This window comes from Cheilinus undulatus, linkage group 4 (genome assembly GCF_018320785.1).
Source record: "Cheilinus undulatus linkage group 4, ASM1832078v1, whole genome shotgun sequence".
In the NCBI taxonomy this organism is placed as follows: Eukaryota; Metazoa; Chordata; class Actinopteri; order Labriformes; family Labridae; genus Cheilinus; species Cheilinus undulatus.
Window position 1 is genome coordinate 54,572,519 of NC_054868.1, and position 24,857 is coordinate 54,597,375.

The 24,857-nt window shown below is 40.7% G+C and overlaps 1 protein-coding gene across 2 annotated transcripts in view; it reads left to right on the forward strand.

Moving 5' to 3' along the window:
- Window positions 1–24,857, forward strand: part of usp34 (ubiquitin specific peptidase 34) — an 84,713-nt gene that overhangs the window by 53,792 nt on the left and 6,064 nt on the right. Inside the window, exons 36-70 of one of the 2 annotated variants that reach the window (XM_041784452.1) lie at window positions 194–318; window positions 576–728; window positions 1,823–1,927; window positions 2,043–2,137; window positions 3,963–4,267; window positions 7,049–7,212; window positions 7,289–7,354; window positions 8,125–8,271; window positions 8,501–8,557; window positions 9,152–9,229; window positions 9,543–9,637; window positions 9,778–9,950; window positions 10,026–10,176; window positions 11,433–11,511; window positions 11,592–11,645; window positions 11,744–11,839; window positions 11,919–11,983; window positions 12,071–12,146; window positions 12,285–12,332; window positions 12,426–12,491; window positions 12,578–12,658; window positions 14,655–14,740; window positions 17,240–17,408; window positions 17,547–17,621; window positions 17,995–18,146; window positions 18,244–18,397; window positions 18,669–18,713; window positions 18,821–18,925; window positions 21,550–21,697; window positions 21,858–22,162; window positions 22,950–23,279; window positions 23,632–23,789; window positions 23,894–23,972; window positions 24,187–24,313; window positions 24,443–24,550. In XM_041784452.1, the coding sequence (XP_041640386.1) occupies window positions 194–318; window positions 576–728; window positions 1,823–1,927; window positions 2,043–2,137; window positions 3,963–4,267; window positions 7,049–7,212; window positions 7,289–7,354; window positions 8,125–8,271; window positions 8,501–8,557; window positions 9,152–9,229; window positions 9,543–9,637; window positions 9,778–9,950; window positions 10,026–10,176; window positions 11,433–11,511; window positions 11,592–11,645; window positions 11,744–11,839; window positions 11,919–11,983; window positions 12,071–12,146; window positions 12,285–12,332; window positions 12,426–12,491; window positions 12,578–12,658; window positions 14,655–14,740; window positions 17,240–17,408; window positions 17,547–17,621; window positions 17,995–18,146; window positions 18,244–18,397; window positions 18,669–18,713; window positions 18,821–18,925; window positions 21,550–21,697; window positions 21,858–22,162; window positions 22,950–23,279; window positions 23,632–23,789; window positions 23,894–23,972; window positions 24,187–24,313; window positions 24,443–24,550 (4,320 nt within the window). The remainder of the gene's footprint in view (window positions 1–193; window positions 319–575; window positions 729–1,822; window positions 1,928–2,042; window positions 2,138–3,962; window positions 4,268–7,048; window positions 7,213–7,288; window positions 7,355–8,124; window positions 8,272–8,500; window positions 8,558–9,151; window positions 9,230–9,542; window positions 9,638–9,777; window positions 9,951–10,025; window positions 10,177–11,432; window positions 11,512–11,591; window positions 11,646–11,743; window positions 11,840–11,918; window positions 11,984–12,070; window positions 12,147–12,284; window positions 12,333–12,425; window positions 12,492–12,577; window positions 12,659–14,654; window positions 14,741–17,239; window positions 17,409–17,546; window positions 17,622–17,994; window positions 18,147–18,243; window positions 18,398–18,668; window positions 18,714–18,820; window positions 18,926–21,549; window positions 21,698–21,857; window positions 22,163–22,949; window positions 23,280–23,631; window positions 23,790–23,893; window positions 23,973–24,186; window positions 24,314–24,442; window positions 24,551–24,857) is intronic. The other variant, XM_041784453.1, reaches the window with a different exon arrangement.

Here is a 24,857-nt window from a genome sequence, read left to right on the forward strand (position 1 = left end):
TAAACACTGAAAACCTTCAGCCTGGAAGGAGTTTTCCAAAAAGAGCTTTCTCGGTGACCTTAAACACGGGTTGGGCGTGTATGAAAGTAAACCTCTTGTTTTCAAAAACACCCTCCCACATCAGACCTGATTCAGAAAGAAAAATGGCTCAGTGAAGTTTTCAGTATTTCTGATGTTTTCATTTTTCCAACAGTGACTCATTACTCCATGTGGCTGCTGGTCAGCTGGGCTCACTGCTCCTCTACGGTAAAGTCCAGCCTGGCTGACAGTGACCACCTTCATGACTGGCTGAAGAAACTGACTCTGCTGGTTCCTGAGGTGAGACACTCCTGATACTTCACATAGTTAGGGTTTTTATGAAGCTCCAAGATTCTTTGGGTACCACTAAAGATGAGAGTTGTATGCATGATGAGGCAGCATTCTCTCTGATAGCTGATATTAATACCTGTGATTTTAACCTCAGTGCTTGCCTTTATCAGATCCTTCATGTAGAGCTGGATGTTAAAACAAAGAAATCCTCTGTGGAGGGCAACTTAAGGTTTACTTACCTCTCATATTTCTGTCTTTATCTGCAGCCGGCAGTGAGACACGAGGCGTGTAACGGCCTCTACAAGCTCTCTCTGTCGGGGTTGGAGGGAGGAGAGTCCATCAACAGATCCTTCTTGCTGCTCGCCGCCTCCACGCTGCTAAAGTTCCTGCCAGACGCTCAGGCTCTCAAACCACTGAGGGTGGGTCTCCAACACTCAAAACACTCACAGAGAAGACTTCTGCAAGCTACACTCTGTGTCGGAAGTCCTTGTGACCATGATCTGACTCAATTTGAGCTTTGCTACAGAAAACCTGTTTGTTTCTGAGCGGCGTTTTCCCCTCTGATGGGACGATGTCCAAGAAACTACAACACACATGTTAACATTCAATGTTCCTCACTAAAGCTCCATGAAGTTTGTGTTTTAGTGTAACTTTTTATACTTTGTCTGTACCATATGCTTGAAACAGTACATCAGTGAATATTCTGCTCCGTTGTTCTGAGAAGTGCCAAAGTTATGAGAACAAATAAGGGTGGGGCAGCAAAGGTGTTTTATATCCTTGAGACAAAGTAGTGAGTGATGATACAGAGAAATAAGATGTTATCATCTGGATTTTTTTGCAGCAGTCACTCTTTAGACCAGTGGTTGTCAACTTTGGGGTCGGAACCCCCTTGGGGGTCACGAGACACTGAGAGGGGGTCTCTAGACTCCCTGAAAAACTAAGAATATTTTTCACATTACACTGTTGCCACTGTCGCCACTGGATGTTGACTGATGGCCAGAGGCACCAGCTGGTCTCCTTTGTGGCAACTTCTCTTCGTTGCATGTTTGGGTGTCATTGTTGGACCGTGTGTAACGCTGATGAGTGGGAATGGGAAGGGTCAGCTGGCTTCTACAGACACCTGGAGTGCTCCCCCTGAACCAGCTCATCCACATACTGGGTACCCAGGACCTGTTTGGCTGGTCCAGACCCTGGTGGAGATGGCATGCATCTCTGGGTCAGCTGGCAGGGATACCTGGAGAGATGGGGCATGGTCCTGGAGCAGGCCTAGAGGTTGGCCGTCAGGAGGCAAGAGCAGACCAGGACAAAGGTTGAACCGGCATTTGCTCTCATACCTGCAGCCACAGCTAATGTGGATCCTCATAAACCAAACTAAGCATCAGCTAGTTAGTGATCAGGTTTCTGTCAGAGTGGCTCTACATCGGTCTACAGAGGCTGCTTTCATGTGAAGAGTCTGAGATCTGTGTTTGTTTTGATGAATGCATCAGTTTGACATTTACTCTGGTATTTTCAGGTGGAGGACTACGAAGAGGAGCCTCTGCTGAGGACGGGCTGTAAGGAATACTTCTGGCTGCTCTGTAAACTCATCGATAACATCCACGTTAAAGACGCCAGTCAGGTAGGAAAGTCCCGCCCCCCTCTGATGATGGCTGTCATCCCTGTATTGAACAGTGGTTGGTGTTTGTTGATGTTTCATTGAACTGTTGCTAGCATTGGTCTGTTTGAACTCACAGAAGGTCTCTCCTTCTCTGTCGCTGGCCGGCTCCGTGCAGACGACGCTGCTGGACCTGGACGCTCTGGCCCGACACCTCGCCGACTGCATCAGGAGGTCAGACACCGTCACATACTTTTTATTATCACCCAATCTTTATTTAGGAGTTACTCAAGAGCATTTTTATCTTCTACAAACAAACAGACACACAGCTTAAGGCCCATTAGTGGCATGTCTTAACAGCCTTCTGCCTTTCCCCTGCATGCATGAATGAAAATCTATTGAAAATTTCAAACTCCCGCCACCTCTGCTTCAAAATCTGCGTCACAAAAACTTCTGTTAAACATTCCAGGTAAGTGAAACCAGATTAAAAGCTCCAGCAAAGATATGTCCAATGTTTGAGTTCCTCTCTGGAGCTCTGTTTTGATGATACAGCTCAAATCACCATCAATGCTGCCTCTTTGAAATAGAACAAAAGAGCAAAAAGCCTCATCACATGAACACATATGAAAAACCCAGAGTATGGACCCCTGATAAACCCAAATTTTTCCTCTCTTATTTGCCCCGTTTCATCATTTTTTTCCATAATGTGGACCATTTTTTGCCACTTTTCCCCACTTTTGCTACTTAGATCAATTTTGCCAAATTTCAACCCATTTTCATCACTTCTCCCACCTATTTTTTGCCAATGTTAACAAATTTCTATCACTTTTTGCCACCTTTTTGTCAATTTTAAACCCTTTCCACCACTTGCTCTGCCTGTTTCTGCCTCTTTCCACCTATTGTTGCCCCTGTTGACCCATTATTGCCACTATTAACCCCTCTTTACCAGTTTTTATGCCCATTTTTGCCTCAATTTACCGATTTTTGCCCATTAAAACCATTTTTCCCACTTTTAAATCCCATTTCACTAAATTTTCCACCTGTTTCTTCCACATTCTAATTCCCGTTTTACCACTTTCTATGCCCGATTTTTGTAATTTTAACCCATTTTGAAATTTTTTTGCGAATTTTTTGCCATTTTTATCTATTTTTAGCCATTTCTAACACATTTGTGATACTTTCACCACCTTTTCCACCAATTATTGCCATTTTAACCTAGTTTAATTCTGTTTTTTTAACAAAAAGGGATTTACATGTTGTAGGAAGGCAATATACTATGAATAAATGAAGATATTTGTCCAGGACACTCTTGTAAATGAGATTGTTGATCTCAGTGAGGTTTTCCTGGTTAGATGAAATAAAATAAATACGTATTTGTTGCTATGATAGGAGTGGCTATTGTTCAGGTTTAATATAAGTTCAGCTGGGTCCCTGAAAGCTCCCCTCTAATGGGCAGCCTTGTCTGCACATGACTGTTCTAGAATATACCAAGCTATGTTCAGCTACCTTCAGGTCCAGTGGGGGTCTCTGGTCTCTGGCACCTTTATTTTGGGGGTCAAGGGCTGAAAAGGTTGAGGACCACTGCTCTAATCTGCCCACCATCAGAGACTTTTCCTGAATTTGGTTCACATGTATGTCGCCGTTAAACTTTATGAAGTTATGTCACCTTTAAGTTAAGTCACTTTTTAGAGCTCTGAATTTACAGGATGGTTTTTGTTAAGATGTATGTTAGCATGTTCAGATAAAATAGAACCTTTAAGGATCTTTGCTCTTCTGTCCGTTTTTCTGTCATGACATTCCTTCTACTTTGACAGCTCTAAATGTGATGTTCAATGTTTTTTTTTATCGCCATATTTCTAAGTTGGCTTCTGTTTTTGTAGTTTTAGCTGTTTGAAGCGTTTTCTGTCACATTTTTAAATAAGTCTGAACAGAGAACATTTTGAGATTCAAATGAACATTTTAGGAGGAACTGTCTGCACCTTTTCTAAATCTCCAGGATATTGAGATCCACTCTTTCTGAAATGGTCTTTTCTAACCCTTTACCTTCTTCCTCCTGCAGCCGTGAGATCCTGGACCAGCAGGATGGGATGATTGAGGACGACGGGCTGACCGGCCTCCTTCGTCTCGCCACCAGCGTCCTGAAACACAAACCCCCATTTAAGTTCTCCCGCGAGGGCCAGGAGTTCCTGCGGGACGTCCACAACCTCCTCTTCCTCCTGCCCAGCCTGGCCGACCGCGCTCAGCCCAAATGCAAGTCCCACGCCGCCCGGGCCGCCGCCTACGACCTGCTAGTGGAGACAGTGAAGGGATCGGTGGAGAATTACCGTCTGCTCCATAACTGGGTCATGTCACAGCACATGCAGGGTGAGGAGGGTTTGATACGGATGTGTTTCTACTTCAGAGAAACCTGAATTATGTTCATTTCACAGGACTCAGTGATCATCTGATCCGTCTTTATTTCTCTGTCATAATTTAACAAGTTTAAGCAGCGGTATTTCTCATACTCAGCAGCAGTTTATAATGGAATCCCTCTGGACCAAGATCATGGATTATTTAGTCACTGCTTCTCAAAACTCTATGTTGTTACTGGTGATTACTTCCTTTAAATTTATAGCAAAAAAAAAAAACAATTATAGCAGGCAGTTTTGCCATTAGGTGGCCTAGTACACTTGAATGCAATCATACAATTCTGCAGCACAAAGTAGACAGATATTTTTTTGTTAACTTTTGTAATATATTTGAGAAGAAGTTCCTTTAACATGATTTTTTAAACAGTAACTCATCTGCAGGCTACACTCTGTGTCAGAAGTCTGTGACCATGATCTGACTCAATTTGAGCTCTGCTATAAAATAATCCAGTGTTTCTCTGACGAGCGTTGACCCTGTGGTGGTGGATCAATGCAGGACTCACTGGGACAGCCTGCGCTTTAAAGGTCTAATATTTTACCCCATTAAGACAAGTTTATATCGGTCTCAGAGGTCCCCAAAACATGCCTGTGAAGTTTGCTGCTGAAAAAATACTCCAGTATTGAATTTCTGCATGTCTAAAAACTCCTCTGTTTAAACCCTGCTCAGAACGAGCTGTTTCTGTAGCTTTAAATGTTGAGCTGTCTGACTCCGCCCTTGACCACACCCCTCTGGAAAAGGATGTGACTCTAAATCCTCCTCTAAGCTGGCAGCTGAGCGGAGGATCAGGCGATGGGGTCGGAACTTTCTTCCCAGCGGGGATGGCCAATCAAACCTGGGGGTGGGGCTAACTCCCCACATGACATCATGAGGGGAACATCTGAGAACAGCTTGTTTTAGCACACATTTTCTGAGTGGGGATGGGGGGGTTCTGATTCTTGCAGGGATTGTGGACAGGCCAGGGGCCCATATTTTTGTTAGAAAAGTAGTAAGTAAATTTTATTTGTGTTGCACCTTTCACAGAACAACAGAACAAAGTGCTTCACAACAGTTAAAATGAAAACACAACTAATAAACAACAGCAAAGCATCAAAAATATGAAATACCATGGAAAAATTACACATATCCAAATCAATATTGTAGATGTTCAAAAGCCACTCTGAAAAGATGTGTCTTAAGCTCATTTTGAAAGCCTCTGCCAAAGCAGATGAGCTCAACTGGAGTGGAAGACAGTTCCAGAAAGTAGGCGCCACATATCCAAAAGCACGATAACCTTTAATTTTTAAATGCACTCGAGGGACAACAAGTAAACCCTGGTCAGAGGACCTGAGTGATTGACTGGGGATGTAGGGATGGAGCAGGTCTTAAATGTAATCGGGTGCCTGCCCATGAAGGGCTTTATGTACGTAAACAAGGAGCTTGACTCTGAGAAGAGCTCAGTTGAATGTTTTGGTCTGAAACCTGACTGGAATGTATCCAAAATACTGTGGGCAGTAAAGCCTGAAAAACTGTATTTTACATAATATGTGCCCTTTAAATGTGCTTAAAAACAACAAAAATGGAGTAAAAGTGTCTGAAAAAGTTCTTAAAATTAAGTCATGTTAGGGAAATAAACATAAAATAAAGTAAAAAGCAAATAAATGTATCAAGAGAGATGTTTTACAGCTATGGAAATATAAAATTAAATGGATATAAAATTATAATTATAATGTTTTTTGTGTATCTGCATTTTTAAAAGAAATAACCGGTTTGAAAATGTTATAAAACAAACTGAATGATTGACGGTTTTGACCTTTGACCTCCAACATCTGATCTGTTTGACCTTAAGTCAGAGCGGGCATTTCTGTCGTTTCCCTCTTAAAGACCCTGTAAAGTGAAATCCAAAGTTTTTGTCTTTACACTCTGGAAATGTTGGACTCTGGTTGCTGTAATCATGTGAAAACTCTGAGATCTACATGAGACTGAATTCTGGATTTAGGCCATTTCATCTCTTTCCTGGCTTGGTTTCATGTGGGCGGGGCCAATATGTGGGCTCACAATGTCATGAGCCCACAGTAGAGAATGACCCCGCCCCTCTAACGCTACAATATTGTGGAAGGAAGCAGTCACCTGGAGCAGGGACTTCTGGTTCATTTTCTGCAAAGGAATTCAGTCTTTCAATCTTGTACCGTTCTATAATGTTCGTGTTTCATTGCAAAGTTATAGTTATGCATGTTTTGTTTATTGGTTCATGTTTTTAGGGGAAAATATTTTCCAAGTATGACACCATGAGTGAGGGGGTTACTACCCGTGTCCTGAGTGGGCGTGGTTTCAGCTCATTCAACAGAAACGCCCACACCATCCTGGAGCAGATTTTACTGCCTGATTTTTCATGATTTGAAGCTTCATTTTATAAACTTGGAGATGCTTTATGTGACTGAAATTTGACCTGGGGGTTCATAACACAGTGATCTATCATATGACAAACCTAAATACAGATTCATTTTTACTTTACAGGGTCTTTAACTTTAATTTTTGTCCTTTTAATAAAAATAAAAACACAGTATAGACCCTGCATGGGTGACAGCGTTGGTGAGGGGTCACCCATCCCACCACATTTTCTCAATTTTTAGTGTTTTCCTGCTTTTCTGATCGTTTTCATACTCAAATAACACCACGTCTCCTTGAATGTCTGACTTTATATTCCATAATTATAGCCACTGAGCTCCAGTGTGACAATTTTTTTGATCAACTCTCCAGCCTCTCACGCCCCGTATAAATGGGACTACTGGCCTCACGACGACGTGCGAGCGGAGTGTCGGTTCGTCGGTCTGACTAACTTGGGCGCCACCTGTTACCTGGCCTCCACCATCCAGCAGCTCTACATGATCCCTGAGGCCCGCCAGGCCGTCTTCACTGCCAAGGTAGGAGCACGAGAACAGAAATCCTCCTTCAGAGCCAAGAGTGTAAAATTCTGATTAAATGTGTCTGTGTTTACAGTACGCTGAGGATATCAAACACAAAACCACGCTGCTGGAGCTGCAGAAGATGTTTACGTATCTCATGGTGAGTCCTAAAACTCAGCCGCTCTGCCGTGGGTTTAATCAGCTGTCTGTAGAAGGACCAGATAACCTCCTGAGTCCCTGAATGCACTTATGAGGACCTATTTCCAGCAGTAATTTCTGCTATGAGAGTTTGTTTTATAAATGTCTGGAATGTCCACTGAAGTTTAAGAAATTTGCTTAATCTTGAGGGAAATTCATGTGAAATTTTTAAGAATTTTCATGGAACTTTTAGGGAAATTGTTTCCATGTTTTGGGAATGTGCTTTGAAATTGTCAGTGATTTTCAAGGCTTTTGGGGAATGTTTGTATCCGAGTCTCACCCAGACTTTGGGAGGAATTTGCTTTGAAATCCTTTGGAATTTTTATGGAAATTTTTCGAATTTAATAGTAATTTTGGGGGGTTTGATTTTAATTTTAGAAGAAATTTGCTTTGAAATATTATGAGAAATATTTACAAAAATTATGGAAATTTCTGTAGGAATTTGGTAAGATGTTCTCAGGAATTTTGCACCATTATCACAGAATTTTATGTAATTTGTATTTTCATTTTTTTGAGAATTTTCTAAGAAAATTTTGGGGGATTTGCTTTGAAATTTTTGGCCATTTTATGGGAATTTTTAAATAATTTTTAGACATTTTTATGAAATCTTTTGAACTAATTGTAATATTTTGGGGGGTTTGATTTGGATTTTAACGGAAATTTGCTTTGAAATGTTAAAAGATCTTATCCGTGAATTGTCCTCATTTTCCCCTGATGCTCTGTCATGTTCAGGAGAGCGAGAGGAAAGCGTACAACCCGCGTCCCTTCTGTAAAACCTACACCATGGACAAACAGCCACTGAACACTGGGGAGCAGAAAGACATGACTGAGTTCTTCACCGACCTGATCACCAAGATCGAGGAGATGTCGCAGGAGCTGGTAAACTTGCACAAACATGCATACGTCTGAAAAATGGCAGCTTACTACTACTACAGTTTTATATAGATAATTATAGAATGATTATCAACCCTAACACGTGTCAGAAAAATGGCAGTTTAGTACTACTACAGTCAGATTAACCACTTTATGTTATTTAGAGAGTTATAGAATAAGTTAAAACCTTCACACATGTCTGTGTTTAACATTAGTGTGTCTTTGTGATTGGCAGAAAAACACGGTAAAGACTCTGTTTGGAGGCGTCATCACCAACAATGTGGTCTCTCTGGTGAGTCTGGATTACTAATCTGTGTTTAGATTATTAGATTAAATTTACACTCTAAAGGATTATTTTTACCTTAAAGTGAGAACAGCTGTCCAGCTCTACAGCTCACTGAGTTTGTTCAAACATTACTAAACTATGATGAAAACATCAGCTCTACAGATCAGTGGTATCCATTCCAATGTTTGTGTTAAAGGATTTCTACAACTCTGATTCCAAAAACAGTTGTGTAAAATGTAAATAAAAACAGAAATCAACAACTGTCAGATCTCATAAACCCATATTTGATTCACAATAGAACATGAACAACATATCAGATGTTAAACTGAGACATTTTACCATTTCATGCAAGTTATTAGCTCGTTCTGAATTTGATGGCAGCAACACATCTCAAAAAGTAGAGGCATTCCTCCAGCTGTTTTTCATGAGTACCACTTAATTTTCCAGCCTTTTATTGCCCTGTCCCTACAGCGTCCCAACTTTTTTGGAATTGAGTTGGTATTTGATAGAGGTTGTAGTAGTTGAAGTTCTGGTTTTAGTGGTTAAAGGGGCTAGTAGAAGCTGGTTGGTACGATGGTCTGAGGTTTTTTCCTTCCCCAGGATTGTGATCATGTCAGCCAGACGGCAGAGGAGTTCTACACCGTCAGATGTCAGGTGGCGGACATGAAGAACATCTACGTGAGTAAACACAGCATCCTCACAGCCATGAAACTGGAACTCCTGAGACGTTTCACCTGCACTGTGAACATCTCAGGTGTTTAACGGGGTGACGAAGAGCAAAGCTGAAGGCTGCAAACACAGCCCTTTAATTCTGCTGGAGTCTGAATCCTGGACTTTGACTTGAATATTTTTAAGTTTTGTATTTTGTAGATGTATTTTCTTTATGTTAAAGATCTGATCACTTCTCAGAAATGTAAACGTGTATTTTGCAAAGCTCTGTGACTCTTCTAAACCCTGTTATTAACGTCTTTATCTTCTGCTTTTTCTTAAGGAATCTCTGGATGAGGTGACCATTAAGGACACTCTGGAAGGAGACAACATGTACACATGCTCACAGTGTGGGAAGAAAGTCAGAGCAGAGAAAAGGTCAGAATAAAGGACATTACTGGGTTTAAGGATTTCTTCACCAGCACAGGGATCATGTGTTTCCTCAGACTCGCTGCTTTAGAATTAATGACTGAATAAAACAATAAAATGGTTTATCTCTCTTTCTCTTCTTCCTGCAGGGCGTGTTTCAAAAAGCTGCCGAGGATCCTGAGCTTCAACACCATGAGGTACACTTTCAACATGGTGACCATGATGAAGGAGAAGGTCAACACCCACTTCTCCTTCCCCCTGCGGCTCGACATGACACCGTACACCGAGGACTTCCTGATGGGAAAAGGGGAGCGCAAAGACGGTTCGTCCAAACGTTCTCAAACAGAGAAATGAGGAAAATATCTAAAACGGTCTAACCAAAGTCTTTGTGCTGCAGGATTCCGGGACGAGGCCGAAGCTAAAGTGACTGAAAGCTACGAGTACGACCTGATCGGAGTCACCGTTCACACGGGCACGGCAGACGGCGGCCATTACTACAGCTTCATCAGAGACATCATCAACCCTCACGCCTACAAAAACAACAAGTGGTGAGGAGAGGAGCCCGTTAGAGATGGAATATAAACGTTTAGAAGCAAAATCTGATCAGGTTTGAAACATGGGCCTTTTTTTACACATTATGGACACTACGTGGCTAAAGGTGCTAAGATGCTTGGACTTCCTCTCGTGATAGACATCAGGTGGGGTCCAGAAATACACTATATTGCCAAAAGTATTTGCTCACCTGCCTTGACTGGCATATGAAATTCAGTGACATCCCATTCTTAATCCATAGGGTTTAATATGACATGGGTCCACCCTTTGCAGCTATAACAGCTTCAACTCTTCTGGGACGCTTTCCACAAGGTTTAGGAGTGTGTTTATGGGAATTTTTGACCATTCTTCCAGAAGTGCATTTGTGAGGTCACACACTGATGTTGGATGAGAAGGCCTGGCTCTCAGCCTCCGCTCTAATTCATCCCAAAGGTGTTCTGTGGGGTTGAGGTCAGGACTCTGTGCAGGCCAGTCAAGTTGATCCACACCAAACTCTCTCCTCCATGTCTTTATGGACCTTGCTTTGTGCGCTGGTGCACAGTCATGTTGGAACAGGAAGGGGCCATCCCCAAACTGTTCCCACAAAGTTGGGAGCATGGAATTGTCCAAAAGTTTGGAGGTCTGTAGCCATTGACTCTGCAGAAAGTTGGCCACCTCTGAGCACTATGCACCTCAGCATCCACTGACCCCGCTCCATTATTTTACAAGGCCTACCACTTGGTGGCTGAGTTGCTGTCGTTCCCAATGGCTTCCACTTTGTTATAATACCACTGACAGCTGACTGTGGAGTATTTAGGAGCCAGGAAATTTCACCACTGGACTTGTTGCACAGGTGGCATCCTATCACAGTACCACTCTGGAATTCACTGAGCTCCTGAGAGCGAGCCATTCTTTCACAAATGTTTGTAGAAACAGTCTGCATGCCTAGGTGCTTGATTTTATGCACCTGTGGCCATGGAAGTGATTGGAACACCTGATTTATATTATTTGGATGTGTGAGTGAATACTTTTGGCAATATAGTGTACCTCAGTTTTCACCAGGATTAATTTTGATGTCTTTTTAGACATGTTAAGGTCCCTAAAATCAGCTGGAGGATGATAATTCCATCAGTTTTAATAGGTTCCTTGTTCCAGACAGACAGGAAATGTTATTTTCAGAAGCTACATCTCGTTGAAATATTTCAACAGGAACAGTAGAAGCTAAACCCTTCCTTCTTCAGGTGCAGCTTTGAACGCGTCTCTTCTGTTGCAGGTACCTGTTCAACGACGCCGAGGTGAAGCCGTTCGACTCGGCTCAGCTGGCCTCAGAGTGCTTCGGTGGAGAGATGACGGTACGAGCTCCAGCGGTGTGAGAGTAGGAAACCAGATCATCTGTTGGTTTGGATTTCACTGACTTTGGTTTTTCTTTCAGACCAAAACGTACGACTCTGTCACGGACAAGTTCATGGATTTCTCTTTTGAGAAGGTAAGGACCAAGCACAGGCTGGTTTCAGAGAATCTCTGAGTTTATCTAAAACCCCTCTGGTCAGGAAGGTGAACTAATGAGGACCCTTATGTTCTCAGACACACAGTGCCTACATGCTCTTCTATAAGAGAGTGGAGCTGGAGGAGGAGAACGGGAAGGATTTCAGTTTTGATGTTTCTCCTGATCTACTGGAGGTAAAGCTGCTCTGCTCATTTATGCATTTATCATTTCATTTGTTCTTAAATCTGACATTCTCCTGTCTGCCTCTTTCAGTGGATCTGGCATGATAACATGCAGTTCCTCCAGGATAAAAACATATTTGAACACACTTACTTTGGGTAGGAGCCCCATCTTTGAGGATTTATTCTCCGTATTTCAACCAGCGTTTATCTGTTTAATAACCTAAATCTGGTTTATGTTCTCAGCTTCATGTGGCAGCTCTGCAGCAGTATCCCCAGCACACTACCAGACCCTAAAGCCGTCTCCCTCATGACTGCTAAAGTGAGAACATTCTGTCCTTTACTACCATGCTTTTACCTGTGTCATTACCCTGATTCTGAGAGTTAAAAGAAAGCACAACGACTAATAAAGTTATCTGAAGGATTTCCTATTTATCCTGTGTTTATTCATATTTTTCAGCTCAGCACATCGTTTGTCCTGGAAACTTTCATTCACTCTAAGGAGAAGGTAAATCTCTCTGACCTTACTGCAGACATGCTGATGTTTCTAACTGTGGTTAGTTTGCAGAGTGTCATGGATCGTTTTGTTGTTTTCCTCCAGCCCACCATGCTGCAGTGGATCGAACTCCTCACTAAACAGTTCAACAACAGCCAGGCGGCCTGCGAGGTCTGATATCAGCTGTAACTCTGGTCTACATCAGTGTTCTGAGTCTTTGTTGGTGTGAATTAACCCCTGCTTCTCCTCTGCTTCAGTGGTTTCTGGATCGGATGGCTGATGATAACTGGTGGCCCATGCAGATCCTCATAAAGTGCCCCAATCAGATCGTCAGACAGGTGAGTTATCCTTCATGCTGACATTGGGAACAAGGGTGTCAAACTCAGTCACAGCAGGGGCCGGATTCTAATTTTAGGTCTAACCTGAGGGGCCAGCACGGTCACCATTTAACTGTCATCTGTCATCATCATATCATCAGTAATGAATTATGGGAAAAAAACTAAGTACTGATGATACAATGATTTGGAGATTAAAAAAAAAAAAGTCTAAATGATGAGTATAAAGACTCAGGATAAAAGTCAAATGTATAAGATGAAAAGGTCAGAACATGAAATCAAAAGTCCAAATCATGAGTTTTTAAAAGGCAGTTACATGAGATAAATTCAAAATCATGAGTTTTAAGGGTCAAAATATGAGATAAAATTGTAAATCATGGGTTTTATCGGTCAAAACATGAGAAAAAATTCAAAATCATGAGTTTTAAGGTCAAAATATGAGATAAAATCTGATAAAATAAGTTTCAAAGGTCAAGTTATGAGATATAACTGGAAATCATGGGTTTTATCAGTCAAAACATGAGAACAAAAATTCAAAATCATGAGTTTGAAGGGTTACAATATGAGATAAAATCAGATTTTTATCCATTAAAATATGAGATAAAATTCCAAATAATAGATTTTTTTTTTTTTTAATTTTTTATTTTGGCAGATACATTCTTACATATTGTCTCATATAATTACAGCTGTACCACTGTTAAATCCACACCACATTTTTTGAGACATTCCATTCTACAGTTATCGAAATGTTGCCCATCCAAAGTATTTTTTTAAAACATTTTTTTAAACAATGTAGCATAGTTAACTATATATAGTCGAACATGGGAAGCTCTTCAGTCCATGGTTCACCAGAAATCTATGGTAAGGAAAACAACCACCTATACTTATATACACATACACATATATGTGCATATATTCCTACTCCGCATACATATCCACATACATGCGTATATAAGACAAGATCAAACAGAAACTTAAATATACATGGTGACTTTTTGATGTCCATATCTACATTTCATATTGTGTCAGGCATCTAAATCCTTTATTGCGTCAACCTCACTTCAAACATATTGATGAGTTAATTAAAATCTGATCTAATTGGTTTGATGTATTCAGTCCACTTGGACCAAATCAGGTAAAATTTTTCTTTTTGGATCCTGAGGAGAAATGACAGTCGCTCCATAATATAAATTTCATGTACTATTTCTATCCACTCTTCAGTAGTTGGTGGGTCTGATTTTAGCCACCTCCTCGTGACAGCCTTTTTACTTGCTGCCAAAAGAATATGAGCAAGTTTCTTATCATTATTACTCCATCTATTTACTTGGATATCACCCATGTAAATAGTCTCACATCTGAGAGGAATATTACTACCAAATACATTGTTAACATGTTTGTGTATTTCCAAATAATAGATTTTAAACTTCAAAATATGAGATCAAAAGTCAAATCATGAGTTTTAAAGGTCAAAATATAAGATTAAATAGGAAATCACAGATTTAAAAGGTGTAAATAGGTCTTAAAATTTAAAACTGTCAATCTAAAAGGTCAAAATATTACATAAAAATAATATTTGTAGTTATATAGATAGTTATAATTCTTTCTACTCTTTTTATTATTATTATCTTTTTTTTTTTTTTTACATTTTTATGACTTAAGGATATTTTATTTCATTGCGGTTAAGTTTACTGAATACAGAGCATGGAAAGGCAGGGACCAGGTGGACTCAGACTCCCTTCCTACTAAAATCATTGACAATAAGAAAACTCAAGACTATCTATACATACATAGTTTGTGCAGTCCAGGTGCATGCTGGGAATTTGTGCAACCATGTATTTTACAGCAGCTAAAGATAATGTGTCAGATAGGCTTTCTTGTGTGTATGAATGTGGCAGATGTTGAGATTTTGGTTTGATCTCAGCTGGACCTGGAGCAGGAAACTCATCAAACTGCTTTTGTGTGATAGAAATGTTGACTCTGTCTGTCCTCTGTCTACCAGATGTTCCAGAGGTTGTGTATTCATGTGATCCAGAGGCTTCGTCCTGTTCACGCTCACCTTTACCTGCAGCCGGGCATGGAGGACGGGTACGTCACATGATCATCCTACATTTCTGTTTCCATCCTGCTGAAACGACACCATATTTGAGCACAGTTGTCAAAGAAGAAATTGTGTTGCTGTTGAAATACTTTTGATGCACCGTCGTGTTTCCTGTGCGACGGGGGTGTCCAAACTATGACCCGGGGGCCAAATGCGGCCTGCAGTACGTTTTTGATTGGCCCACAGCAGTGTTAAATTTCATTGACTAACACTATGACTAAAAATGTTCGTCAACAGCCTTTTTTTTTCCATGACTAAAACTAGACTAAAACTAAAAATGATAGAAATAACTAAAATGTAACTAAAACTAAAATGCATGTCATTTGAAGACTAAAACTAAGACAAAAATTAGAAATAGCTGCCAAAATCAACACTGGCCCAGAGCAAATTCTAAAAGTAAAGTGAAATAAAGCCCACATTAGAACACAAAGGCTGGTGATTATATTTTTCTTATTACTATTAGCAAAAGGCAGGGTGTCAAACTTAAGGACCAGAGGCCAAATCTTGCCCGTGGTACAGTTGTATCCGCCCCGCAAGATCAGAAGATCTTTGTATGATAACTGGCCCACCAGTCTGAGGTCTGCAGATTTCATCCATGTAAACTTTACCTTGATGATCTAAAATATCCTTGTTAAATTATAAAAATCTGAAAAAGTAAAGAGTTAGATAAAAAGTCAGGAAGGTGGGAAAAGAAATTAATGTTGTCATCTCATAATTTGAATTTTGCATCTAACAGTTCTGACTTAAACTTATGATTTTGACCTTTTTCATGTTTTGACCTTCACTTTAAAATACTAAGTCATTTTTTACATTTTAAACTTGTGATTTTAACTTTCTGTCTCAAATATTTGCCTTTTAAAAATATTATTTTGCCTTTAAATTTCATGTTTTGACCTTTTTAACTCATAAGTTTGACTTTTTATCTCAGACTTTGAGCCTTTAAACTCATCATTTTTACTTTTGTTAAATTTGAGAATGATTTATTATCAGTTGTAATTTTTATTTTTTATTTTTTTCATATTTTACTTCTAGTGAAAATGAGGTTGACAGTTTATGTTTAAATGTTGATCTTGTTAGGCCCTTAGGTTAGGCCTAAATTCAGAATCCATGATTTACTTTGACACTCCTGGCCTAAATAGTCCGGCCCTCTAGACGTCTGACTGGAGCAAATGTGGCCCCGGACTCAATATGAGTTTGACACCCCTGGTATAAGGGATTGCTACAATGCTAACTCTGTAAACAAACATTTTGGCACAAAGAACTAGTACATGTAATTGTTTAGTGACAGCACTATAATGGTGGACATATAAGCAACCAAAATAATAAAAGTGTTTTGATTTGTAATGACCTGATGGCAGTAAGTAGCTGTTCCAATGGCATTCCAGGGGCGGAGCCATGCTAGCCAAGGTCGACTCCAATTGGTCCAACTAAAACCCCTTAAACAGGGGTGTCAAACTCAATCACAGCAGGGGCCAGATTCTGAATTCAGGTCTAATCTGAGGGCCTAACAGGGTCACCTTTTTAACCACAAACTGTCAACCTTGTTTCACCAGTAGAGAAATATGGGGAAAAAACTTAGCACTGAGGATGCATGATTTTGACATTTTAAAAGTTAAAAAGATAAGTTTAAAGGCTCACAATCTGAGAAAAGTAAATTTACTTGTTTAAAAAGGTCAAAACATGACATTAAAATTAAAAACATATTAAAAGGAAGTCAAAATCATGGGTTTAAAAGATCAAAATATGAAATAAAATTTGAAATCACGAAAGTAAAAGTCAAAATATGATTCAAAATTTTAAATTGTGAGCCTCAAGGGTCAAACTATGGGATTATGAAGTCAGATGAAAATGTTTTATATTTGGGTCGTACTACAGACACTCCCAGAGCCAGAGCAGGAAAGGAAATAAATGAGCAGAAACAGGCGTAGCTGCAGACCTCCACGCAGGTATTTGTTCTTATTTAGCTGCTGGTTGTGTTTGCTTTAGATGCTGTCTCTGTATTAGAGGTGTGGAGAACAGTTTTATCTCTTTTTGAAGAACATTAACCTCATTCAGAACCGACCACAGCCCACAAACCTGCTGATACATGGATCAGTGTTTCTATCAGAGCCGTCAGAGAGGTGCAGCACAGACTCTCAGTGTTGTTTCTGTCATATCTGACGGCCACAGAGATCCAAACAGGAGCTGCCGTCAGCCAGAGTCCGTGTCTCTGTCAGACTCTGGGAAAGATTCACAGCTCCACATCGTTCAGACACAAACTCAGGCAGACAAACTAAGGCTTTAAATTTAAGGTTCAGATGTGTCACAAACCCAGGAAAAGCCCTGCTGGTCCTGGATCTGAGTTCACCTGAGTCAAGTTCAATGGCAGCGCAGCCCTTCTGGTCTGAGACTCTGTGGTCGAGTTAAAGAGGAGGTCTGACTGGAACTCGATCCACAGCCGCCATAATGACCAGCCTACGGTAATTAGAGGATCTTTTTTATTTCAGCTCTGACGACATGGACGGCCCCGTGGAGGACATCGGTAGCCGGTCCTGCGTCACTCGTTTTGTAAAGACCCTCCTGTCCATCATGGAGCATGGCGTCAAACCCCACAGCAAACACCTGACCGAGTACTTCGCCTTCCTCTACGAGTTCGCCAAGATGGGCGAGGAGGAGGTGGGTCTGAAATTCAGTTGGTTCAGTCCTGGTCATATTTCCTTTCCTTTTTTTCTTAATATTTATCATTTTTAAAGCCTCTATTGTTGGCAAACCCTGACCTTTCTTCAGTAATACATGCTGGTTTTGTGTCTGCAGAGTCAGTTCTTGTTGTCCCTACAAGCCATTTCCATCATGGTGCATTTCTACATGGGAACCAAAGGCCCCGAGAATGTAAGTTGTCATCTTCACACCCAAAAAATGTCTAATGTAAAAAATGTCTAGAATTTTTGAAAACCAGAATTTCTGACTTTAATCTTTGAATGAAAAAAAGCCATTTCTCCAGAAAAAGTCAGGTGTTTTCACTTTTTATTGGCTTAAACTGGAATCAGATGTTTTTTAGTTTTAGTTGACTTAAACTAGATTAAATTTTAAGGTCTAAACGACTTAATTTTGTCTAAGGTAAATTTAAATTTCAGGACTAAAACTCATTCTGAAATCAGAACTTTCCTTGGTTGAACACTGTAGCAGAGGAATATGTGCGGATAGATCATGTGGTATGGCTAACATGTTAGCAGAAAGCGTAAACGCTGCGTCTGGCTCTCAGCCTCAGGTGGAGGTGCTGTCAGAGGAGGAGGGAGAGGAGGAGGACGAGGAGGAGGACATCCTGTCTCTGGCTGAGGAGAAATATCGTCCCGCAGCTCTGGAGAAGATGATCGCCCTCATCGCCTTGCTGGTGGAGCAGTCCCGCTCTGAGAGGTGCAACTGCAGGACTAAACAGCACATTATTTCTGTAAAGTTCTTTTAGGTTTAATGATTCAGGAGTCACCCTTTTGCCCCTTTTTGGCCCCTGTAGACACCTGACTCTGTCTCAGAGCGACATGGCGGCGCTGACCGGAGGGAAAGGCTTCCCCTTCCTCTTCCAGCACATCAGGGACGGCATCAACATCAGGCAGACATGCAACCTCATCTTCAGCCTGTGCCGATACAACAACCGGCTGGCCGAGCACGTAGGTCCAACACAGAGACCAAACAAATGGGACGCTTGATTATGACAGAAATATTTAGACATCACTATCAGACACGTTTACTCACAGACGAGAGGTTCCCAGCAGGGTTTAGTGGGATTCAGCAGAACCGGATTTCCCTGTAGCAGCTGTGGTTTTAGACGGGATGGATTCTAGAGATGGGGCCACTTTTTGCTCTCCCTGATTTTAAATAAGCACAAACGGCTAAAGACCAGGACAATTCTAAAGTTTTTCTGGTGTTCTTTCCACACAGATCGTGTCGATGCTCTTTACCTCCATTGCAAAGCTGACTCCTGAGGTAGGAACAGCAGAGACAAGACTAATGAGTAAAATCTGCCTCTAACAACCTGATTGGTCAGTGGATCAGAGGAAGCTTAAAACACTTGTTTTTGATCTCTCCATCAGGCGGCCAATCCCTTCTTCAAGCTGCTGACCATGCTGATGGAGTTTGCAGGTGGACCTCCAGGGATGCCGTCCTTCGCCTCATACATCCTGCAGCGGATCTGGGAGGTAAAAGCAAAACCAGCAGACAGAGAAAAACCCACTACAGCTACCTGGACCAACATGAATATCCATACTGATCCTAACATTTACAGTCCAGGTTTCTGCAGTCTACCTGGTCTACATTAACAGACAGGAAATGTCAGAGACTTTAACAAAAAGTCAGCACAGTAACAGAGATGCTCACTGGCTGGTTGACCCCTTATGTAATGACACACATCAGGGTCAAGACTTCAGCTGTAATAGGTCTCTAGATCCAAACTACAATTACACAGACTTGTTAGAACTTAAAAGCCGATATTAAAGACCAATGTAGGCTGGTCTTTACCCCTAAAAAAGGCTGCTTGTTCAGCTGATAAAGGCTGATTATTCAGCTGATGTAAGGTAATTTTTAAAGGAGATATAGGCCAATATTAACAGCTAATATATATAAGGATGATTATGGTCAATAAAGTCAGATTATGCTAGGTATTTATTGATGAGAGATTGATATTTACAGCAAAAAATGCAGATATTTGCAGCCGATATAGGCCAATATTTACAGCTGATATAGGTCAACATTTACAGCTGATATAGGTCAATTTTTACAGCTGGTATAGGTCAATATTTACAGCTGGTATAGATCCATTTTTACAGCCGATAAAGATCAATATTAACAGCTAATATATAGATCAATTTTTACAGCTGATATAGATCAATATTTACAGCTGATATAGGTCAGTGTTTACAGCTGATACAGGTCAAAAGTTACAGCTGATATTGATCAATTTTTAAGTCTAATATAGGTCAATATTTACAGCTGATATAGGCTGATATTTACAGCTGATTATGGTCAATATTTACAGCTGGTATGGGTCATTTTTACAGCTGATATAGGTCAATTTTTAAAGGTGATATAGGTCAGTATTTACAGCTGCTATAGGTCAATATTTACAGCTGCTGCAGTCAATATTTGAAGCTGATACAGGTCAATATTTACAGCTGATATAGGCTGATATTTACAGCTGCTATAGGTCAATATTTATATCTGATATAGATCAATATTTACAGCTGCTATAGGTCAATATTTACAGCTGATAAGTCAATATTTACAGCTGATATAGATCAATTTTTACAGCTGATACAGATCAATATTTACAGCTGATATAGATCAATTTTTACAGCTGATATAGGCTGATACTTACAGCTGATATAGGCTGAGGTTTACAGCTGATATAAGCTGATGTTTACAGCTGATATCTGTCAATATTTACAGCTGGTATAGGTCATTTTTACAGCTGATATAGATAAATAATTACAGCTGATATAGATCAATTTTTACAGCTGATATAGGTCAATATTTATAGCTGATATAGGCCAATATCTACAGCTGATATAAGCTGATATTTACAGCTGATACAGATCAATATTTACAGCTGATATAGGTCAGTATTTACAGCTGGTATATCTAATTTTTACAGCTGATATAGGTCAATATTTACAGCTGGTATATCTAATTTTTAAAGCTGATATAGGTCAATATTTACAGCTGGTATGTCTAATTTTTAAAGCTGATATAGGTCAATATTTACAGCTGATATAGGCTGATATTTACATTTTATATAGGCTGATATTTACAGTTGATATAGGCTGATATTTACAGTTGATATAGGCTGATATTTACAGCTGATATAGTTCAATATTTACAGCTGGTATAGGTCATTTTTCCAGCTGATATAGATCATTATTTACAGCTGATATAGATCAATTTTGACAGCTGTTATAGGTCAATATTTAGAGCTGATATAGGCCAATATTTACGGCTTACATAGGCTGATATTTACAGCTGATATTTACAGCTGATATAGATCAATTTTTACAGCTGATATAGATCAATTTTTACAGCTGATATAGGTCAATATTTACAGCTGATATAGGTCAATTTTTACAGGTGATATAGGTAAGTATTTACAGCTGCTATAGGTCAATATTTACAGCTGCTGCAGTCAATATTTGAAGCTGATATAGGTCAATATTTACAGCTGATATATGTCAATATTTACAGCTGATATATATGTCAATATTTACAACTGATATAGATCAATTTTTACAGCTGATACAGATCAATTTTTACAGCTGGTATATGTCAATATTTACAGCTGGTATATGTCAATATTTACAGCTGATATAGGCTGATATTTACAGCTTATTTAAGGTAATATTATATCTGATACAAGCTAATAAATACAGCCATTTAAGACCAATATTTACAGCTTTTATGGGTCCATATTTGTAGTTGCTGTAGGCTGATTTTACAGCTTATTCATCAGCTGTAAATGTCATCAGAAATTATTTTATCTACCGATATGCAAATTAACTCTAACCCTGTTTTGTGCATTCCTCGGTGGAAGCCAAACAGTTTCCCTGTTTTGATGTCCTTGCTTTGAATAAAGTTTTGTAAAGGTTTTTTAATTACGCTTCCATGAAGGAAGGAAATATATCTGCGTGTTTCTGTTCATGTCTCTGTACATTCTCATAGCCAGACACCTGAACGCCCAGACCAGACTGAGAGCGTGGTAGCTGAAGAACTCTGAGGGGTTTTGTTTATTATCGTGGTGTTGTGATTGACCTCTCTGCTGTGTTCTACCTGTCAGGTGATCGAGTACAACCCGTCTCAGTGTCTGGACTGGCTGGCCGTTCAGACTCCCAGAAACAAACTGGCTCACAGCTGGGTGCTTCAGAACATGGAGAACTGGGTGGAGCGCTTCCTCCTCGCCCACAACTACCCCCGAGTCCGCACATGTAAGAGCCCTGCCATCTTTATCCTCCAAACTCAGAGTCCACATGTAGGGGGGTGGTTCTGAAAGTGGAGGCTGCTGATGCACAGTGGGACAGAGACTGTCATGGCAGAGTGAAGGTAGCCTGGTGATGCTAACATCCTCCGTCTCTCTCTCTCCTCCAGCGGCGGCGTACCTCCTCGTCTCCCTCATCCCCAGTAACTCTTTCCGTCAGATGTTTCGCTCCACGCGCTCCCTTCACCTGCCGACCCGCGAGCTGCCGCTGTCCCCCGACACCACTGTGGTCCTCCACCAGGTCTACAACCTGCTGCTAGGGCTGCTGGGCCGCGCCAAGCTCTACGTGGACGCCAGCGTTCACGGCACCACGAAGCTGGTCCAGTACTTCAGCTTCATGACGTACTGCCTCATCTCCAAGACCGAGAAACTCATGTTCTCCGGGTACTTCATGGACCTGTGGAACCTCTTCCAGGTACGGCTGGTGCTGTAAAGTCTTCAGACTCCTGATACGCGAAAAAAAAAAAACATTATTTAGCACTTTAAAAACCACAGATATACTGAGCGTGCTGACACGTGCAAAAGCAAACAGAAGAAGAAAGTGACAGAACTGTAAACAACAAAGAACAAGAGAAAACAACCAACAGCTGAAGCACACAGACAACTACAACAGAACCCCACAGGAAATGAACCCGAGTTTAAGGAGAGGAGTATGGGCACAGAGTTTATTCATTCATTCATTCATTTTGTTTTTTATTCATTTATTGACTTATTCATTTATGTATTCATTTATTTAATTATTTATTAATTCATTTATTTATTCATTTATGTATTCATTTATTTATTCATTTATGTATTCATTTATTTAATTATTTATTAATTCATTTATTTATTCATTTATTTATTCATTTATTTATTTATCCATTCATTCATTTATTTATTTACCTATTTATTCATTTTTAAAATTTTTATTCATTTATGTATTTAATCATTAATTTTTTTATTTAATTATCTATTTTTTATGTATTTATTTATTTATTCATTAATTTATTCATTTTTATTTTTTTATTCTTTATTTATTTATCTATTCATTTATTTCTTTATTTGAGAAACAGCTTTTTTAAGATTGTGTGGAAAAAAATGCTGAATTCTCTCTTTAATCTCGGCATGACTTTGATTTTAGAAATCTGATTTTAATCTCGGCGTTCTGACTTTTGTCTCTCTCTCTTCATCCATGTTGCTCTCTTCCTCTCTCTCTTCAGCCCAAACTGTCAGAGCCCGCCATCGCCACCAACCACAACAAGCAGGCCCTTCTGTCCTTCTGGTACAACATGTGTGTGGACTGTCCGGAGAACGTCCGCCTGGTGGTGCAGAACCCCGTGGTGACCAAGAACATTGCCTTCAACTACATCCTGGCCGACCACGACGACCAGGAGGTGGTGCTGTTCAACCGCAGCATGCTGCCCGCTTACTACGGCATCCTGCGGATGTGCTGCGAGCAGTCGCCCGCCTTCACCCGCCAGCTCGCCCAGCACCAGAACATCCAATGGGCCTTCAAGAACCTGACACCACACGCCAGCCAGTACCCCGGGGTGAGCGAGCAACCTGTGCCACACCCATTAGAGCTGACATGTTTTTAATCACTGTTGTTATGTACAGTTTGAAGTTAAACGTCTGTCCATAAATACACTTCACACTAAGGTCAGTATTTACTTCCAACATTTCAGTTGTTAATGCTGATAATCAACTTTAAAGGCTTTATCTGCTGATTCTTACATCAAGCTGATAATATGGCTCTCTGCTGCCATGGCTGCTCTTACCAAGAGCTCAGAGCTTTAGACATCAGCAGGTTCATCTGTTCTTATATGGGCGGGAGATGCGTTGTTTTTGCTCTGTGTGATTTCTTATGCTGTATGTAATTCTTCCGTGTGCTGCCCCCTGCAGGCAGTGGAGGAGCTCTTCAACCTGATGCAGCTGTTTGTGGCGCAGCGAGCTGACATGAGAGAGGAAGAGCTGGAGGATATCAAACAGTTCAAGAAAACCACCATCAGCTGCTATCTGCGCTGTCTGGACGGACGCTCCTGCTGGACCACGCTCATCAGGTCAGCATGCACACTCAAGTTTTGGACAAATACAGAGACTAGCAGTCAGATATTTACCACCAGGAGTCTCAGTCTGGATCCTAACACCTGGTTTTGTTCTTTAGTGCCTTCAGGATCCTGCTGGAGAACGACGAGGACCGGCTGCTGGTGGTCTTCAACAGAGGACTCATCCTCATGACTGAGGTACGGCAAAATCAGGATCCCACATCAGCTTGTTACTTAAAAAATGAGTTGTGGGTTTCCTTCTAGCAGAGAGAAGATGAAACGTCCCACAGAGATTTATTTTCTGACTAAAGAGAGAACATGTGTGATATGAAGCAGAAGTGCTGTAGGAGTCAGAGCTGTCTGATAAACAGTAAATAAAGCCACAGTCTCTCTGTCCCTGTGTCCTCTGCAGTCGTTCAACACGCTACACATGATGTACCACGAGGCAACGGCCTGCCACGTCACTGGAGACCTGGTGGAGCTGCTCTCCATCTTCCTGTCTGTCCTCAAAGCCACCAGACCGTACCTGCAGCGCAAAGGTGAGACCGCCACTGCCTTAGGAAGGGTTGACATAACACGTAAACATATCAGACAATAAAAGAGGAATAAATGCATGAAATAGAGTTAGAGGACTGCTGTGAACAGATGTGATTCTCTCTGGTCTCCAGATGTGAAGCAGGCTCTGATCCAGTGGCAGGAGAGGATCGACTTCGCCCACAAGCTGCTCACACTCCTCAACTCCTACAGCCCGCCAGAGCTCCGCAATGCCTGTCTGGGTAATAAAAACACAATAACATCACTCAGTGATCCACAGAACCCACAGCCTATACACTCAAAGATGCACACGAATTTATAGAATTTATAGTTCACAAGGGTCTTTCTCTCATCATCTACTCACTGAAGTTTCCTGACAGCTTTGGTTTCTCTTTTTTTATTATTTTATTCTATAAAATACCAGACCAGTGAAAATTAAGTTTAAACTATGTTGTTTACAAAAAATCACTGCTGAGATCAAAGTCAGAATTCTCAGATAAAATCCAGAATTATGAGATCAAAGTCAGAATCATGCGATCAAATCAGAAT